The 19,507-nt window shown below is 41.4% G+C and overlaps 2 protein-coding genes across 8 annotated transcripts in view; one reads left to right on the forward strand and one right to left on the reverse strand.

The window, feature by feature from the left end:
- Positions 1–376: 376 nt before the first annotated feature.
- On the forward strand, positions 377–11,560 carry LOC135937792 (FYVE and coiled-coil domain-containing protein 1-like). Of its 3 annotated transcripts, XM_065481032.1 has the most exons (17): positions 377–529; positions 587–706; positions 767–885; positions 941–1,188; positions 4,374–4,461; positions 4,944–5,042; positions 6,173–6,819; positions 6,878–7,010; positions 7,128–9,053; positions 9,224–9,475; positions 9,533–9,666; positions 9,726–9,932; positions 10,092–10,195; positions 10,249–10,378; positions 10,430–10,598; positions 10,663–10,832; positions 10,983–11,560. In XM_065481032.1, the coding sequence occupies exons 1-17, from the start codon at positions 466–468 to the stop codon at positions 11,125–11,127; spliced, it is 4,755 nt and encodes a 1,584-aa protein (XP_065337104.1). In that variant the 5' UTR covers positions 377–465; the 3' UTR covers positions 11,128–11,560. The 3 variants fall into 3 exon arrangements, with proteins under 3 accessions (XP_065337104.1, XP_065337106.1, XP_065337105.1); XM_065481034.1 differs by lacking the exons at positions 377–529; positions 587–706; positions 767–885; positions 941–1,188 and adding an exon at positions 2,092–2,185; XM_065481033.1 differs by lacking the exons at positions 377–529; positions 587–706; positions 767–885; positions 941–1,188; positions 4,374–4,461 and adding an exon at positions 4,728–4,862.
- Positions 11,561–11,776: 216 nt separating this feature from the next.
- Positions 11,777–19,507, reverse strand: part of LOC135937793 (inactive tyrosine-protein kinase transmembrane receptor ROR1-like) — an 89,838-nt gene continuing 82,107 nt past the window's right edge. For 2 of the 5 annotated variants that reach the window (XM_065481036.1, XM_065481035.1), the window contains exons 5-18: positions 18,613–18,784; positions 18,007–18,082; positions 16,638–16,837; positions 16,402–16,573; positions 16,193–16,337; positions 15,761–16,133; positions 15,385–15,543; positions 15,085–15,297; positions 14,695–14,906; positions 14,518–14,638; positions 14,300–14,465; positions 14,140–14,242; positions 13,766–13,970; positions 11,777–13,139 (exon numbers count right to left, since the gene is read on the reverse strand). In XM_065481036.1, the coding sequence (XP_065337108.1) occupies positions 12,847–13,139; positions 13,766–13,970; positions 14,140–14,242; positions 14,300–14,465; positions 14,518–14,638; positions 14,695–14,906; positions 15,085–15,297; positions 15,385–15,543; positions 15,761–16,133; positions 16,193–16,337; positions 16,402–16,573; positions 16,638–16,837; positions 18,007–18,082; positions 18,613–18,784 (2,610 nt within the window). In that variant the 3' untranslated portion in view covers positions 11,777–12,846. Of the gene's footprint in view, positions 13,157–13,765; positions 13,971–14,139; positions 14,243–14,299; positions 14,466–14,517; positions 14,639–14,694; positions 14,907–15,084; positions 15,298–15,384; positions 15,544–15,760; positions 16,134–16,192; positions 16,338–16,401; positions 16,574–16,637; positions 16,838–16,932; positions 17,313–18,006; positions 18,083–18,612; positions 18,785–19,507 lie in introns of those variants that run through there. The other 3 variants (XM_065481037.1, XM_065481038.1, XM_065481039.1) reach the window with 3 other exon arrangements.

A 19,507-nucleotide genomic window follows, 5' to 3' on the forward strand; every position in this document is an offset into this window, starting at 1 on the left:
GAAAAATGTGAAAAAGATATATATTTATCACACTGCCAGTTTGCCAATGCCAGGCAGTTTCTCTATCGTTTCTATCACCCCCCAGTCCTCCTTCATCCTTCTTCGATGGAGCTGGCGGCTGGCGGGTTCTTGTTTGCTCTGTTCGTTCTCGCTGCCGGGTATTATTATTTGCGGCTGCAGTGGCGCCATCCATTAGACAATTGACTACATACACTCTTTGCTTGATTTTGATTGTTCACCACCTGGTACCCAGTTGTCACACAGGGACTCAATTAAATCAGTTAAGGTAAGCGCTGTCAGCTGTAGTTATTATTTACCACACGAGCTGGCAACGCTTGGTGGAATTTATTTCGCACCAATTTTGGTATGTAGTGTGTGCTCCAGTATTTAGAAGGGAGAAAAAGTGACAGTAAGAATTCAATTATTGTTATATTTTTTATCGACGATTAAAGACGGGCAGTCAAGATGTCATCCTCTCCGCAGCTATCGACAAGTGTCAATGCCGAGAAATTAGTTAATGACTTAAAAGGCAAGTGACATTTTCTTGAATACAACAAAAATGTAATCAAAACCTTTCATATTTCAGAGTGCATCGATGAATTGTCCTCAGATTTTACAAATTCTGCACTTCCAATCGATGACGACAGCCAAATCTGCCAGCGGCTTTGTGTCAAACTCGAGCAATTTTTTTTACTTGGTTTGAATGGTCTGTTCCAGAGATTTGATTGCAATATTGCTCAGTCATTAATGAGTTTTATTCCCACAGAAAAAAGTAGCCTTTTTGGCCGCAAGAAGTTCTCGTACTGGGATTTCTTCAAAGCCAGTTTAACCCTCACCAAAGGTGGAGTAGACTCTGCACTTAGATTTGCAAATTACAACCCTGAGGTAAACAAAATTCTATCCTCAATCGCAATTTCTAACCCATTAAAACAACAACCAGGTTCGAACGAGTGTTGGCAAAGGCAGAGCTTTCCTCAGATATTGCCTGGTCCACGGTTGTTTGGCAGACGCGATCCAACAAAGTCTGATGACAGCACAAATTCTTGCTACATGGTACTCAGAGTCTGCGCCAATGAGAAACGACGTTCTGGCACAGGAGCTGGTGTCGGCCACCTACGCTCTGTGCGATGTCAACTTTGACCTGGCTCCAGGTGGGCACGACCTTGACGGAGAGTGGCCTACTTGTAGGTATGAAACAAATTAGACTTATTTTCCTTGCAAACGACCGCTATGATCTCTGATAAAATCAATATTGATAAAATCAATATTATCAATTTTCATGAAAACATTTTACATTGTTAAAAAGTTTAATTTTTTTTCTGTCGCCTTTTTAATTCTAATACATTTTTAAAACATTTAACGCTTTCAAATTTAGTGAAACCAATCCTGTTTATATTTCCTGACATGCGATGTAAAATGGAACTCGAATTAATTTCCTGCTATGTTACCAGGAAAGGCATTTTGCATGGTGTCCTTTCTGATCAAGGAAATTTCCATTTGGTGCAATGTATCTACCCCTGATTCATCAAATTTTGCGAAATAAGCGATGAAACGTGACTTCAAGGAGCCCTCTTGACCTTGAGTTCCACAGCCGTGATCTTTTAAAGTGTCTTGAAAGCCTTCCTTGACAGTGTCTGTTGCCAAGCGCGGTACTTCATGCCACTCGTGGCGGTTGCCTCTAGATTTTCGCTAATTGCCGACTTCTCGAAAATACTCAAACCCCTGATGCAGATAAAAACAAATACGCGATTCCCAAGGAAAAATTTTTTAATTTAGGGGAACGAGTTGGAACTAACAAGTCACCAATTATTTTGAAAAAAGTCGGCACTTATTGCCATCCAAGTTGACTAATCTCCGTGATGCACGAAAAAATATGTTTTGCGTCAACCGGCCAATAGATTTCTTTGAACTCTCGAAGCTGCGGCATGAGAGACACGGCAGCAGGACAATATCCACGTGAGCTATTTTTAGGCTCGGCCAGAGATGAGCGCAGCTTGTTGGGCGCCGGTCCCAAAATAGCTGCGGCCCACTTGCACGTTGGCCCAGCTGACCCGAGGGGTTAGCCACGGGCGCGGTGCTAGTACACCGCGCGCTGCTCCATCAGCACCGCCGAACTCTTGCCACCGGGAAAACCCTTTCAGAGCACCATTTCGCAACGCACACGACTTTGATACAGAGCACCAAAGTGAGTGTTTGTCCGTTTCAATTGTGTTCTTGCCCTTGCGTCGGCCGTTCTGAATGCAATTCTGCGCGGCAGAGGCTGCTTCATGTTGCATTAAGTAACCTGTGGCAATTCTCCTCCTCTCGCGACCCACTTCTTCTAGCCTTTTATGCCTCTTTTTGATTGTTTGTGTTCTCTGCATATATGTGCAGTGCGGGCCTTCTGTTAGTTGCGCTTTTATTGTGCCACTAATCTCATTTCTCGGTGAATTGAGCACGTTTGGCGTTTTGTCTTGTGCAGTTTTAAATTGCTGCTGTGGCATTAAATTTGTCTCGACTAAATGGTCGGAAATTAGCTATTATAAATGGTTCAAAAATCTAGTTTTGTTTTGTGAGGCTCTGTTCGAGGGACCAGCAACTGTTGTAAATAACGGGTGACTAAACTAACGTGTGACTCAAACGCCGCAAAATCGCCGCAGTTATGCAACATCTTGAATTTCAAGTTTAGGCGTAACAAAATATATCTGCCCCTTAATTTGCGTTGCTGTGCCTAAATTAGAGACGGAAAGCAAACAAAGAAACGCACTGAAACATATGAAACATTTTACTTGATAGTGTATTGATATTAAGAAGAAGAAAAATATTGTTTTCAGCTTTTATAATGTTTCTTGACATAGCAAACCTAGAAAAAAATACACACTGGAGTTTTACTAAAAATTTACAAAACAAAAATAATTTGTTGGCGTAGATTGTCTTAAGACGAGCGGCTTTTTGGGAGATCTCTGCAAAAAATTTAGTCTTGCATTATCCTCGTTCTGGACTGTCACTGTTTTGGCCCCATAGGCTACATTAGCAGAACTTTCCCTGTAATAAAAAATCACATAATAGGAAATTTTGAGTTACTGTGGTTGCTTTAATTGTTCCTTAGTTATTTTTAATTCGTCACATTAATTTGCAAATATCCCGGCAGAAGTTTAATATAAGGAAATTTTTCAGAAAGTCAAAATGATCCATCGATCGATTTGTCTTGTCAAGTAGAGTTTACCTGTAATATATCACCACGATTGAATGAAAACTGTTGTCGCAATGATTTCCCATGTGAAATCCCATTTAAGGATTTGTAACCTTTAAAGCTCCATAGCTCGCAAACAGTATTTAATCAAAAATTTCCCCTGGGGAATGTTGGATAATACATGTTTTGAATAATTTTGCCAAAACTAAATCTTCGAAGCTCAAGAGTTTCCTAATAAGCCTCAATTCAAACTAGGAAAAGTGCTAAAAGTTACTCAATTTTTACACTGTTGAAATAATCGTCATTCCCCAAAATTCTCACAGTTGAATTTTCCGCAATTTCCTCTTTATTGCGAAGGTGAAAATGAGAACTATTCTGCGGTGCCAATTAGGTGGCATGCGCGCGTCTTCTCGAGTGTGATTTGTGCGCGACGTTCATTGCTCGCAAGGGTGAAGTCTGCATGATTGATTGCGAATCGTGCGCCTCGACTCGGCCTGCTGCCCTTGGACAGATTTCACTTGTGGCGAACGCTATTTGGCCAGATAAATGGATTTGCCGACTCCTCTGCTCTCACACGCGCTCTATTATACGCACACGTTCTCACGCAGAAGAGCGGCACGTGATTTATTTATTTTGCTTGTGCAGCGCTCTTCAGCAGCGACCGTCCGTCCGTCCGGACGGACATTCTGATTCTTGGTCCAAATGCGTATCTTCTTCTTCCTGTGTGCGCGCGAGTGCGCCATGTGCAGCTGGGAGTTATTCCGAGCGGAGGATCACGAGGTCTTCGACCACGCATTATTATTCCCCGGCAGACTGCGTCGTCCTTATTTTCGAAAAGAAGAATCGCAGACCGCAATGGAAAAGGGGCGATTGAGCCACTTTCGGAGGACGATTGATGAGCAACGCCGCTGAGCGTGTTGAAATAAAAATATCCTTTTTTCACGGACGAATTTGAGAGACACGAGGAGAAAAATTAAATACTGCTCACTAATTATATGATCGACATTCACATTCAAATTTGTATCGCAACTTTCTCATTATAGCATCAGATCAGAAGTATTTAGGCTTAGCTTTCAGATTTTCTAATGCAATATCAGGAATGTGGCACATCTAAAAATTCTGAATCCCATAATTTGAGGAAGAAAAAAATTCATTGGGTTTTTCCTGATTGAATCTTTAATGATTTTCATTCTTTTTTCAGGCGTCACTTTGGCTCCCCATCCCGAAGCTGGAAACCTCTGAGCCGCAGCACTAGTTTCGCCAGTCTCGCATCGAGCAGCTTTTCTCTTGTAAGTCTCAATTTCCCAATGAATCAAATTAGTTAAACAAACGTGGACGCAAATCACAAGCCAAGACTCCATTGCGCAAGGACACATTGTCAAATTAAAGTAAATACCATTCACGCTTCTTCACTCTCCCATGTCAATGTTTCGCTAGGTAGTCGTTAACCTTCGCACATTTCAGATATAATGTTGAGCCAGAAACCCCCTCCGCGAAAAGTCTCTTGAAGCCTCGATATTACGTCTCATCCCTATTTACCACTTGACTCGAGAACCCCCTCTCCGCGTCGAGCCCTAGTATACACGCATTTGCACGCGACTGCCAGTTTGAATCCCGATTCTGTGAAGAACAGACCGTTCAGATTTATTTTGGTTTCTCGTGCTATACGCGTTGATAGTTTCTAAGCATGGTGAGATTGATTGAATTTCACTCTTCATCTTGCAGGAGTACTATTATTTTTACATAATCTAATTTTTCATTTGATTTGCAGGATCCAGGAAGTCCACCCCCAGTAGGAAGCATGGGGGCCATGGGAAGCTTACCCGAGGGTTCGCAGCAGGAGATAAGGAGCACAGCTAACACATTAGAAGTGAGTAATTTTGGCATAAAATCTCAATAACATTTTGTAATGAAATACCTGAAATGCATACAAATTACTTCTAGTACTTTTGCATGATCATGGATTTTAAAATATCTTAATTGCGAATTTTGCTCAATTGGATACCATTTGAAAATATATTTTGACAATCGGCTTAAATAACATTGAGTTTAAAATCCAGTAATCAAAATGATAAAGTTTTATATTTTGGAAAAACCCTTTTAGTGAACAATCCGTTGATATTTTGTTCAGGGATAAAATGCATTTTCTTGTAACGGCTCTTGCACCTGTTGTAGCAAGAAATGGGAAAATAGCCTGAAACATTATTTTACTCTTGAAAAATATCAAACTAGAGTGAGATGAGAGGAATCTGTAAATTGAACGCTGGCCAATTTTTTGCACACAAAATGGCACACAAGATCAAAAGCATTGCGCATCAGTTCCTCCAAATGCGCAGATCCTCCACATGAACTGCTCCGTTGTGCTTGTATATACGATGCTGTTAATAATTATTTGAGAAGGTTCGACGCCAACTGAAGTCTTTTAACGTCGCATTTTCCTCTATTCTAGTTCCCTCCACGTGTTTTTTACGTGACCTACGAGGTTCAAAAATAGAACAATGCGCACTTAAAAATTACGCAGGAAATAGTCGCTTGGTCTCTTAGACTTCAATTAATTGCATTTTGTTACTTTGCTCACCAACAATTTGGCACACCCAAATTATTAATTAGCACAACATTTGCCAGCACAAATGAAAACATTTCCTTCGCCATTGCCAAGAATAGATTGGAAGTAATACATAGCCCTTGCACTTGAAGCGTGGAAATGTGAGGTGGAAAATTTCGTAATCAGAGTGCACCAAGTCTCAGTGATCCTCCAAAGACGTAAATTTAGCTTTCTGGTGTTTATCCTGTACCATGTGTGCATGTAAATATGACTCCAAGCAAGTCCTATTGCTTGTTGACTCTATACGCGGGACTGATGGAAATGTGCCAGGATCAGTTGGTTTTGTGGTGCTCCGTTCCTCTCACAATTAGAGCCCAAACATGCATCAATCAATTACAAATATAGGAAACAAGTACCTACTGGGTATTTACATGATGTGTTTTCAATTTTTCCAGACAAGTCGAACAGAAGATGATAGTAACGCAAGGCAGTTTTTACCCACGGATCAAGTCAAGCAGTTTATGGAGGAACATAGGGAAGAAGTCAAGAGCTTAATCGAAAAGTATGAGACTGAAATCAAACAACTGTCAGACAACAACTTCCAGCTGCAGCAAGAAGTGTCACAGTTGCGACTGGAGAAGGATTGTGTTGTCTCTGACAGTGATAGTAGTGGTCAAGAAATCGAAAATCTCAAGTCACAAGTGTTAGAGCTTAATAATTTGAACGATAAATTAGTTTTCTACGAAGGAGAGTGTCAAAGGCTCCAATCAAAGCTTCAGGAAAATGAAAAGGCCACCCGAGCAACTATCAAATCACAAAATGAAGCAGCAGCTAATCAAGACACTGAAATGCACGAGCTGAAAATGAAACTTCTGGAAACACAATCGGAAAACAATACACTGAAGACTCATCTGAGCAGCATGGAGGTGGAGTGCAGCAAAATGACGACGCAACTGCAAGAGTTTGAAGAAATCAAGGCTTCTTTAGAATCAACCGAGTCGCGAAGCAGAAAATACAGAGAACAGCTGGAAGAAACTGGAGATCTGAGGAAAAAGCTGGCAGAAGTTAGAGAAGATTATGAAAGAGTTGTTGAAAAATTAAGGTGAAATTAGAGAAACGCCGCATGTGCCAACTTGATTAGGAATTTTCGTTTTATACAGGACTGAAGAAACCCGGTGGGCTGCGGAAATGGAGCAGAAAGTGCAGCAGGCCAAGTGGGAGATGGGAAGTTTGCAAAAGTGTGTCGACAACCTCCTCAAGGAAAACGGCCAGCTGCGCGATGACCTCACAAAGGTAAAAATAAATTTGAATTGAAAAAATCTGGCAAACAGTTGCATTGGAAATAATTTCTTTTGAGTTGGGATCTATGTTAATGTTATAATTATACATCTGACCTTTGCCGGTTATTAGGCTAGCACTACTATGACAGAGTCACGTGACAAGTACTCGACAAATGAGCTCTATGTTCAAAAGCTCACTGAGCAAGTAACAGCTCTGAAAGACGTCGTCTCCATCGGCAAGCAAATGTTGGGTATGCGGGACACCGAAGTCGCTCAGCTGCAGAAAAAAGTGCAGACTCTGGAAGACCTGCTGGAAGCGGAACGTGAGAAGAACACGGTTTTCAGTGAAGCGTTCAGGCCCGAGTCGATTGGAGACATCAATTTGCGGAAGGAATACGAGAATCAGCTGGATAACATCAAATCCCTGAAGACCATTTACGCGCAGAGAATCGAAATCATCACTCTGGAGAATGAAGCCCTGAAGGAAGCCGGCACAGACCGAGACAGGCAGATTGAGCTGATGGGCAAGCGCTACAAAGTTCTTGAGGAACAGTACGAGCGGATGAAGGTTGCGTTCGACGAAAAGGTGAGTCTAGTCGCAGACCTGCAAAGCAAAATCGCATCGTCCGCTGAAGAGTGCAAGGCGCTGACCAGTCAGCTCACCATGATCAGTAACCTGTTTGCGGAGCTTGGAAAATCCGAGGTGGATGCTGAAAAACTGAAGACCCTGCAAGAAGCCGTCGTCGAGGATCCTGACAACAGCTCAAACTTTTCCAAGGTGTGGGGTGCTCTCTCTGAAGTGCTGGAGAACAACCCTGAGGACACGCAACCACCGGTGGGCGGATCAGAAAGCTGCTACAAGAGCGTCAACACTCCTCACGGCCCACAAAACGTCATCAGCGTTAGTCAAACCTTTCTGCGGCTGAAAGACCTGATTCTGGAAAAGAAATCGCTGGAGCGTGAGCTAGGCCAGTTGAGAAACCTGAATGGCCACTTGGAGACGAAGCTGCACCAGCAGGAAAGACGCCTTTCGCTCGTCTTGCAGGAGCTAAAAAAGACCTGGGGAGTGGTGAACAAGATGCGCACTCAGCACTCTCAGCTGCGATCTTCTGAGGCTATTCTCAGGTACGACCTGCAGCAGAAGAGGAAAATCGTCAACGAACTCAAGGAAGAGCTGCAACACTGCAATGATATCTGGAAAAAGGCGAGGAACAAGACCAAGGAATCCGAGGAAACCTGGAAGGAGTTGAAAAATGAGTTCGTCTCTCGGCGCAGAGGCAGGCCCTTGGTGACCGACGACTCCACTGAACTGAACTCTGCGGAGAGCGGCTTTTCTGATGACAGGGGAGACGACAGTGCGTCCACCTCTGAAGGGGAAGACACCAGCGCCGAAATTACTGGAAGCGAGAGATCATCAGAATCAGCGGTCACCCCTGATGAAACCTCGCGGCCAGGCAGTTCCAATTTTACCGAATCCACTATCAGTGATGAGAATGAGAATGCATCCAGCGTAAAATCTTATGGAACGTTCACACCACGTGCCGCTTCTGAGGCTGCCCAAACCCAAGAGGAGCAGGAAAACCTGTTGAATGAGCAGGCGGAGGCTCCAAAAAATGACATCGAGGAGAGACTCATCGCCAGAGACGCCCGGTTGACTCGAATGGAGGAGCAGGCCAGCCAGCTCTTCAGAGATGTTGTAAGGACGTCCAACATGAGTGTTGCGATTTCTAACCGCCTGGAAGAATTGCATGAGCAATACGGACAAGACACTGAAGAGGCTGCTGAGGCGCGCCGGCTGCACAGAAAGGAAAAAAGGGAAGCAGCGAAATCTGAGTCCGTGAAAGTAGATGGAAGTTTGGAAGATTTTACCCAATTTGAAGATTCTAAGGAAGCTATCGAAGAAAGGAGACTGCAAAGAAAAGCCAAGAGAGAAGCAAGGCTTGCAGCCAAAAATGAAGAGTCAACAGGAGAGGCGCTTTCTTCTTCTCCCGAAAGCGAGAAAAGCAACTTAAAAATGAAAGTCAGCCCCCCTAGATCTGAAGGCCAGAGCCCAAAGGTACAATAGTGCTTGAGCATGGCCGGTGAACCCTGATATTTAACTGTTTTAACCTTGATGTTGTTTTTACGTAACATGTATGTAAAACATCCAATTATCCCAATTTTAAAGTGTGTTTGCATAAAATGAATAGCTTAAATTGTATTTTATATGAAAATGAAATTTCTCAGGCCACCACAGAAAAGGATGAGGTAGCTGAGAGACTAGTTGCTGAGATATCTGCCAAAGAAGCCAAAGAAGTGGAGCTTACTCAGTTGAGAGAGGATTTTGCAGCACAGAGTGAAACGATTGCACAGTTAAAGAAAGACCTGAAAAGAATGAGCAAGAGTCTAGAAGATGAAGTAGCTGGACGGGACGATTTGAAAGATACCCTTGCTGTGACGTCAAAAGAATGCGTTGATTTGATTCAACAAGTTCAAGAGGTATTTTATCGTCATTCATTATTTTTTAATTAAAATTGACTATATTATTGCCTTTAGCTTAGCGAGACAGAAAATAATTTGAGAGCAGAGCTTTTGGCGAAAGAAAATAGTGTTGGTAAGCAAGCTGTTGAAATCGACCAGTTGAAAATGGACCTGAAGAACTTGCAGGAACACGTGGTGAATTTAGTCAGGTACTTTTTTAAGGTTCCTTTGGTCTCTCAAAATGTCTATTTCATACTTCTTTATTTAGCCAAAAAGAGAAGCTGTTCAAGGAGTGCTACAATCTGAAACAGGCGCACAGAGAAAGGGTTTGGCAGCATGACAGTCAAGTGCAGCACTGTTCCTCTTGCCGTGTTCAGTTTTCACTTCTTGTCAGAAAACATCACTGCAGACACTGCGGACAAATCTTCTGTGGCGCCTGTTCTAGTCATTGGTTACCCGTCAACAAAGGATCTAGGTAAATTTATCTTAGAGTTATATCTTAGCTTCAAATAAGTGACAAACCAAGTTCTTGCTAGATAAACTATATATTTTTTAACTTAAATAAAAAGAACAAAACAGGTGAATTTAATTCTACAGGTTTTTGGAGTAAAGTTAATCTAATATTTTTTTGCAGCCGCAGAACCCGTTCTTGCTCTGAATGCCATTCTAAATGTCAAGAGACCTCTGATACTACGGAGTCTGGAGAATGTGCTTCAACCAATCCTGATAACCCAACAGGTGAGACGCATTTTTAACTATTTTTCCCTCAATCTTGATTGCGAAATTTTTAGCCTCTGATGTACGGCAAGATAGTGATGACGACGATGAAGATTTTTCTGTCATCAGCGAGGATGACGTCAATCTGTCCCAGTGTGTCCCTTACACTCCTAACCCAGAAATTTTGCAGTACTGGCAATCATGGTAATCTAATTGAATTTAACATTGGCGTAGAGACTGAATTTCTGATTGCAGCGAAGTACAATCTGGTATGACAAAACGGGTAGCTGAAATGTTGGGACACAACTCAAGCTCAGAGGTCTGGGTTCGCGCTGGAGTAATATACAGTGTGCCCATCTTGGTCAACGCTGAGGATTTAACGCCACAAGTGAATATAACTTGGCAGTTCTCCACAGAGCCCAACGTGAGTCTGAACTAAAACATCAATGGAGCAAGCCTGTAAAATTTTGTGTAAATTACTTTTTCAGTGCATTGCCTTTTCCATCCTTTACAAACCAGACGCTGACGTGCCTCCTGAAAATTCCTCGATTTTGGTACCTACCACCCGAGTGAACTCGCACTTGCACCCCATTCGCGGCAAACTGAAGGCTAGAAAGGAGGGTCTCTACACACTTCTCTTCGACAATAGTTATTCTAGGTAAAGTAGCAACTAAAGCATAATAACCTTTTGTATTTGTTTCAAAATTAAATGCTCAAGATTTCAAAGCTACATTTCTCTTGTCTCTTAAGATTTTTTAATGCAAATATGTTGGGTTGTCTTTTTTCTAAAAATAATGTTGCTCTTTAGGTTTACTGGCAAGAAACTGCAGTATTCTCTTGTGTGCGATGTTGGAGCTGGCAGTGGAAGGTCTTCTGCAGAGCCTGAATCACCTGCCAGGGCTGTGAGCAGATCGCCTTCAAAAGATTTCAAACCAATTGCAGATTCCACTTGAATAATTTTTGACACTTGCTGGCATTTGAATTGAATTCCTGCAGTTGATGCAATTATTTGAAGCTCAAAGTGTGTCTGCCGATTGTGAGATTAACAAAAGATTTTGTTGTATTTTTTATATTGACGAGCAATGACTTTGTACAAGTTGAAATATTTTGATGCCAAGGTTGACACTCAAGATATCAGCACCATTTCTAAGTCATGAAAGGTGCTTTGATAATTTTACCGCCATATTGCTGGACGTGAATATATTTGTTCCTGACTTTTTATGATTTTTATCTTTTAAACAATGTTTACCACCGCGCGTTTGACAAATATCAATTACTGAAGATTAAATATTGTTTTATTTGAAATCAATTCCGGGTTTCAATAAGACTCTTGGTTTTAACTGCCAAGTTTTGGTGGTTATAGAAATAAAAAGGAAAGAAATTCAAGTTCTGCATTATTTTTTAACAATCACAAAAATTTGGTATGTATGATAATTGATAATGGATACTTTGGAACTGCGTCAATTACCTATTGGAGATACGAAAGTGCAGACAAATACATATTATTTGCTGCAACTCTGCAAAAGTAGCAGAATACCTTCCAAATACACTGACATGAATGTTACTGATGGTTCCAAAAATATAAAATTAAAGCCAAGTGAGTAAATTGGTATGCTTATATTTACAAAAATCACACAGACTAATCCATGTTCAGCATGATAAAAATTCTATCTGGTTTCTGTTGTTTATTCTTTTTTTTACAAAATTTGCCTCTGTACACATGAAGGATTCAAATGACATAAATCACAACCATAATAAAATAACAAAAAAGGGTGATTCAAATTCCTTTAATCAGCACTGCACATTCCATCTGTGCGCGTTAAAATAATTTCCACTGCAGAGCTGCACCAAAATACTAAGGAAATTAAATGCAAATTTGATTGATATTTAGTGATACAATCTCCAAATACTAGACAAATTGAAGAAGCTGCAGTTACAGGTTACAATAAATAAATTTTTAAGGTGGCACAGAAATACAACAGCTACACAACCAAGTGACATCTAGACATTGACAAGAGTCCAGCAATTTATAATTAAAGAGAGGTATGGCAAACATCATTTTGTCAAGGTACATGTCACTCAACATTTACATATAGATGCCATATTACTTCCTTAAAATAGCTTTTATACAAAATGACACCATTCGCGTGACTGTTCATTGCGGTTGTTGGAGTACATCCACAAAATTATAGCTTCACAGATTTGTACAAACGTGTCTGCCCGTGGTGTGCATTAAATTTTGTTATTCAATTTACAATTCGTCAGACTTAGAATTAGTGAAATTCATCCTACTTTGGTATTTGGTTAAAACGTGCAGGGTGGCCAAATATTGTCTGATGATAACTCTAAAATGTACTAGCTAGCTAGTAGACTTTGCAAGTTGCCAAACCAAACTCGCGGAAAATAATTTAAGCTGCCACCCTGCACCTGTTGATATTAACCTCCAGATCTCAACTGATCAGTCGACGAAGCATCCCACGCGTTTAATTTAGGATTCACAGGTTTTTCATCAAAAATCTCGTTTTGTTTGGAAAGAATTATTCCAAATAACTTTCAAGAAATAATTTAAATCAATAGATTTTAGGAAAAGCCCGACTAGTTTTTGAAATAAAATCCTCAATCACGATTCTCAGGAAGGAAAAGATCTTGAAAAACCTGCTATTCCTCAGAGTTTAGATATTGGAAACCTTGCCATCACCGTGGTACCCTCCCATGACGTGGTGTTGGCCGCCGCCCCTGTGTGGGCTCTGGCAGGCCTGCTGCTGTTGACCCCGCAAGTACTGCACTGCATTGTATTGGGCGGGCACATTGGGGTTGAAGGTGTTGAAAGGGCTGGAGGCGTAGGGCTGCTGGTACTGGTGGTGATGCTGCGGGTGGTGGTGGTTACTCAACTGGGTCGAGCCAGTGTTGTTGCTTGGACCAGTGCTGGAGCGCTGACTACTGCTGCCGCCTATGCTGGGCGCGCCTGCAATCACAGGAAAACTGCAAATCAACCCCATGTAAAGGGCTCTCCGGCGAAAAATGCACCATGAGTGGGCACTTGGCAACACCGATTGTTATTTTCACACAGATACAAAAATTTGAACATTTTTAGCAAAGCTTTTAAGGCAATACGACGTTCTGATTTTATGAGATCTTTAATCATGACTAAGAATTTTCCTTAGCTTGCAGTGTAGCAATATTTTTGCGGATTATTTTACAGTTCTGTTGGTTTCAAGCTCTAAATCTTGGGAGCGACGTTTTTTCAGCAACTAGTTAGCTGACAAACCCAGCTGAAAATGAGTGGTCGTGACTATTCTCGGAGTAAAATTTGTTAATAGAATTTTGCAACTAATTAATTTTGAATAATTTAGTAAAAAATGTTGCTGGATTTATACCGTTAAATTGGGTGCGTATTGCACCTTAACGCGTAATTTTCCATAATTATCAAAACGCCATAATGCCAGAAAGCAGAGGAAAATCATGCAAAAATACATGAAACAGCCAATTAACACCAGATTTTCATTGGGTTTAGATGTCAAGTGCCCTTTATGGGTGCACTTAATCCAGCTTGTAAATGGCAATTTGTATTACACTAAACACAAAAGTTACCATGTGAAGGAGTGGGTGCCGGCATAGCACTCCACGTCCGGAGTCGTGCGTGAATCTCAGGGAAGGATGGCCGCCTGTATGGCACCTCGTGCCAGCACTCCATCATCAACGAGTAGATGCGAGATGGACACGACTCTGGACATGGGAGGAGTTGCCTCGAACGGATCATATCGATGACTTCTTGGTTGCTATAACCGTAGTAAGGCTGAAATGGAAACAATTTTTTTTAATTAAATAAAATTTAAATATTATTGTTTTGTAAGCATAATTAAGGATTTTAGAAGGCGTGAAAAGAAACTTCCACCAGCAATGTTATTTTGTCACCGAGTTAAACTTAATTATTCCTATTCATTTAAGTAAAATCAAGTGTTTACCTGCAAACCATAACTGTAGGTCTCCCACAGAACCACTCCATAACTCCAAACATCACTCTCAGTAGTAAATTTGCCATACAAAATTGACTCTGGTGGCATCCACCTAATCAGATATTTAAAAGTGAAAAGCTGTCAAATAGATAAGTTAGATCCTTCTTACCTTACTGGGAGTAATGACTTAGATTGTACTCTATAATAGTCTGAGGAGTAAATATCTCTAGAAAGCCCAAAATCTGAGATTTTCACAGTCAGATTATCTCCGACTAGGCAATTTCTAGCAGCTAAGTCTCGGTGCACATAGTGGTGACCACTCAAATACTCCATCCCTAGTAAAGAATCAGTTAAATAGCAATTTCAACTACACTCGGAAAGAGTTACCTGCAGCTACTTGAATGGAAATGTGGATGAAATCTGTTTGGTCCAGTTGAGGTCGGCGGATTTCACCAGCCTCTGGTTCATTGAATGGGGAATGGGCCATTAGGAACTCATGGAGATCACCCTATGATTGAGGATCAAGTTACAAACGAACAAATTAAGATAAAATCACATCATTACATGTGCCATGTATTCAAAGAGCATGCACAGTGGTTCTCCTCGTAGGACGACTCCCAAGAGGCAAACAATGTTTGGGTGTCTCAAGTCGGACATCAGGTCAACCTCTCGGCGGAAGTCCTGCTGAGTTTTTGCCGTCGCATTTTCCTTCAGCGTCTTCACTGCAACTGGGGTCGGCATTCCATCTAACAATAGTTCTCCCTTGTACACTTTTCCTGAAATTTTGATTTAACATTAGTTAAGGATAAGGAAACATTAAGATACAAAGTTTTAATGGAAAAAACAATTTGTTGAAAATTGGAAGTATTCTAAATTTTACAAAATCAACACAAACAATTATTAATTGGTCAAAATAAATATTTAAAATTAATTATCATTTCAACTGCTACTAACCAAAAGCTCCCTCGCCAAGCTCCTGGAGAAGTCGAACGTGTTCCTGCACAAACTCCCTCGCTCTACAAGCTCCGGCTGAGGAGGAACTTCCAGCTCCAGAATGTCCCCCTTCAGATCGAGGTCCTTTCTGGTGCGAGCCAAGCAGGGAACTCATTTCAACCAGCTGCCTTGAGTCCTGCTGCTGTCCAGGAATCATGATTCCACTCCCTTTGCCTGAAAATGGCAGCCAGTTCACTTGTTAAGAGGAAATCAAGGAAGGGGACAGTGCAGAAAGTTGAAGGACGCAGAACTTGTGCCTACCTATTGTGTTGGCGCCACCGTTTCTTGGCGACGGGAACGCGTGTGTGGGCCGTCGGGCTTTGCTCTTCCGCATCCTAATGCAGCAGTAAAGGAGTAGCAAGAGGACAATGAAGGTCACGCCGGCAGCACCAACAATGGCGTATAACCACATGTTATCAACTGGAATAACAGAATAATAAATAGAGAGATGCGGTTTATCATATTTCAAAATTAAAATAACTGTTTTGATAAAATTATGACAAATTTTTCAGTACGCTCAAACAGAGAAAGATACCTAAATTCTGTCTATTAATGATGACATGGCAATTCAAAATGAGAAATATTGAATTTAAATATAACAATTTATTTTGTGTATAAATTCTTGGTCACTACTCACCACACTTGGGAACATCGCAAATTTCCCTTTGCGTATGGCCGATGAAACACCACGGCTGCTGCTCCTGGCCGCCGGGATTTCGACAGTAATTGTGCCCGCCGCTGAGTTCTGGGAATGCTGCCAAACTAAGAGTGGAGTGCTGACTTGTCCAGGACATGCAAGGTCTGCCAGAAGCAGAGCTGCTTTCAGTTCCCCTGTAGTCATGGCCATTGTCCTTGAAGCAATTATGCTCTGGTATCACGATTTTCTTTGCATTAGGAATCCCGAGACGCTGACAGTCTTTGCTTTCATCTGAGCCCACGGGAGGCAGAGAACTGCAGTCGGGGAGGTCAAATTGCTGACCAATTGAAGGGTGCCTCTTGGCGATTGAGACCTAGTCCGGTAAAAATTGTTGTAAGAAAATATTGTTCAGATGGAATGCGAAGGCTGTACCTCAAGGGCGCATAGTTTGTGCTCCAGTATTTCACATTCCTCTCTGCAAACAACTCGTGGCTTACTTGTTTCTTCAGAGCAAATTGGAAATGCAGCGTAGCAAAGCGATGGTTTTGCATATTCAGCACAGCCCAGCGTTAGGTCGCTAAGGAAATAAAATATTATAAATAACACCTGAACATAATTATCGATGAAAAAAAACATCATACCGAGAGGACTTCATGACAGAAAAAGCTGCTAAAAGCTTCTTTTCAATAATCGGTTGGGCAGCAGCCGTGACATAAACATAACTATTGCCGATATACTCGGCACAGGCTTTGCCCCTGTATGGTTGACATCCTAATTCTTCAGCGTGAGATGGCGCGTGAGCTGGCAAAAGGTCTGAAATACGCAATTTTGCCTATTAATACAGGTTCAATCCAATAATATTTTTAAAAATTCCCACCAGGGTGACTTAGCCCGACTCCAGGAAGCCCGAGTCCCACCCCCGGATGGCCCCCGAGGTGGCCTCCGAAGCCGCCAGAATGCTTGCCAATGTCTTCAGGTCTGATTCCGCCCTCGAATTCGACCCCTTTATCTCCGATCACTCCCAAGTCATCGTCGTCCATGTCCTCGTCCGAGTTGTGCGAGGGGACATCAGGGTAGCTTAAAACAAACAAGAAACGTAAACCTCTGGTCCATGACAGTGATGCTGCGGCAGAGATGCGCTAAGTGTCCAGTGCATTTGACAGTCAATCTACCTCGTCGTGGTGACTAGATCTGCGTAATCTGCCGTGTCATTGGTGGAGGCGGCGGCCAAACTGACGGCCATCGCCACCGGCCACAAAATTCGCAGCCACGGCCCCATTCTAATTCAACATTCGGACCGAATTCTCAAATCTCGAATCCGAATCTACCCCGCATCTGGTTTATTGACATTTTGCTGCGCGGCATGCAGTGCTGCCACCTAGCCAAATGCTATCATCTTTATGGTTATTACAATGGATGCCACGCGGATTGCATATCGCGCAAGGGCTCTCATTCGTGTGTGTCATAGTTGCGGAACGTGGGCGCTGCAGGGGCTTTAATGATACACTCAGAGAAGTTGCTACACTGGCGAAGATCAGCGAAATGTGCTCTAGCTCAAGGGGTTGCAGGCTATTCTGATAGGCACAAAATTCCGTTCATTGCAAAATTAAAGCTCGCATTTATACACAGGGAAAATTATTATTCTATAAATTTAATTGAGCTATTAAAAAAATTACAACTGGCGATTATGATAATTACTATCAGGATTCTCAGGATGTTATTATGACGACATTTTTGATATGAAAATTGTCTTTTAGGAAATTTCAATAAATTCTAGGTTTTAAAATAGAGAAATGGTGACACTCGGAATTATTAGTAAATTAAACCCTCGAATTTTTTATACCATGAATAATAATGCTTGTGCCAAATTTGCATTGTGACAATCTCAAAGTTGTTACACTTTGAGATTACAAAATCTTGCAAGATTTCATTTTCATTCTTTTTGTCTCCCCTTTTTTCGGTGCCAATTATTGCAGCTTCAGCTTGTCTCTGTTTGCAGGCGGAGCAGAGGAAAATGAAAATTAGCTCCCTCGCCTCTTCTACAAGAAAATGATGAAAAAGGAGCGAGCAGGAAGACTTTCAAGTTGCACCTTGCAGAGCACAAAAAAAGTTAAATTTGATTTCGACTCTCGGCACCCTAGCAGCTAGCAAAATATAATTTCGCTCTCATCCCGCGCGCTGGCTCGAGAAATGTAAATTATCGCGCGTGACGGGGGATGATTTCGATTTTGTGAGATATATCTTACCCTCCGTTGAGGTCGTCGAATTCATCAAATGACGAATGGGGGTAGTTTTGAAGGTTGGTGCCGGCCCCTCCACCTCCTGCAGGGACATGAGAGGAAAGGACATCATTAATTTATTACTCGCCTTTTTTAGATGCTCACAACGTGCACCTGAGTTATGGAGCAAGTTTTTCCCATGTGTGTATTGAAAGGAAGAGTGTAATTTATGCAAATATGCACTCAGCGTTTAGAGTTTTATTTATGATTTTTCTTCACTATAAAGGGGGAACAGAAAAGACCCAAAAATGTATGAGGATCTCAAACGATAATCATAAATGATCTATAGAATGTTGTAGAGGCAAGGATGATCTCTTTTGAAAATAAGTTGTTTTGTTATAATTTTAAATATGTGTTTATGTATTTATTAGTTGGCATATTCCAGCAAGTTTTTAATTTTTCCTAAGTGGAACATAATTATTTTGAATATCTGATACCAAAATGAAAATAATTTTTGTCCGTCACATTCAAAAAGGGAAAGTACTTAAAAACTGAATTTTAATTTCTGTTTTACGATTTGTGTCTGAAATAATAAACCAACAGCAAAGCATGGATGTGGGATAATTAACTTACCCCATTTGTCCACTTCGACCCTTAGCACGGCGGTGGTCGAAACCCTTTGCTTGCCTCTGATGGCCTCGCAGGTATAGAAGCCCATGTCGTGCACTTCGAGTTCCGTGATCCTGAGGCGTGATCCATACGCGCCGCCCCCCAGCTTGCGGATCGTCACTTTGTTGCGTTTCTCCTGTTCATAAAGCAAAGGATCGTATCAAATTTCAGACACTCAATAAACCCAATTTACTCGATGACGAGCTTTTCATACTGGTCCGACTTCGTGGAAAAAACGTGACCTCATGCACTTGGACCACACACAATTTTTTCTGGGTACGCACTCGCTTCAAATTGAGATCAGCTTGAGTAGGGATTAGATATTTAGCTTTGTGGAGTGTGTTTTTTTCCAAATCTTAATATTATTTGATAACATACAAAATTGATTTTTCCCTTGGGATGCAATGGAGGCAAAAATATTCACATCAAATTAATGAGGAATTTATAATTCTTCCCGGAGATAGTTCCTGTTAGGCGCCTCAATATTCATGGAGAAAAAATGACGGTGTCAATTTTTTTCTTCAGCAAAATAGTTTTAATTTATTGAAATTTATGCTGCATGGCATTGCTTTAAGATGATTTTTTGCATTATTCTGCTTTCTTTCTTTAGACTCAATTTGATGCGTCCAAGGAATGTCAAGAATTCCAAAACGTGAAGCCAAAATTTTTTTAGGTCCGTTGAGCTGTTGATCCTTTTTTCCCCGAACATACGCAATTTTCTGAAATCGACACCGTGCTGGTATCATTTTACTTGCAAATCTAATTTTATCCTTTGAGTGATGATGACTTAAAAAAACACTCGTTAAATTTCCTTACTAAGTACGATAGCTAATTTTCCGGCAGCTTTAAACTGTTGAAG

Source organism: Cloeon dipterum, chromosome 2 (assembly GCF_949628265.1).
Source record: "Cloeon dipterum chromosome 2, ieCloDipt1.1, whole genome shotgun sequence".
Taxonomy (NCBI): domain Eukaryota; kingdom Metazoa; phylum Arthropoda; class Insecta; order Ephemeroptera; family Baetidae; genus Cloeon; species Cloeon dipterum.

Coding starts and splice junctions, on each gene's coding strand:
- LOC135937792 (XM_065481032.1), top strand. CDS start 466: ATGTCATCCTCTCCGCAGCTATCGACAAGTGTCAATGCCGAGAAATTA. Junction 886..940: donor TTGCAAATTACAACCCTGAG/GTAAACAAAATT, acceptor AACAACAACCAG/GTTCGAACGAGTGTTGGCAA. Junction 6,820..6,877: donor AGAGTTGTTGAAAAATTAAG/GTGAAATTAGAG, acceptor CGTTTTATACAG/GACTGAAGAAACCCGGTGGG.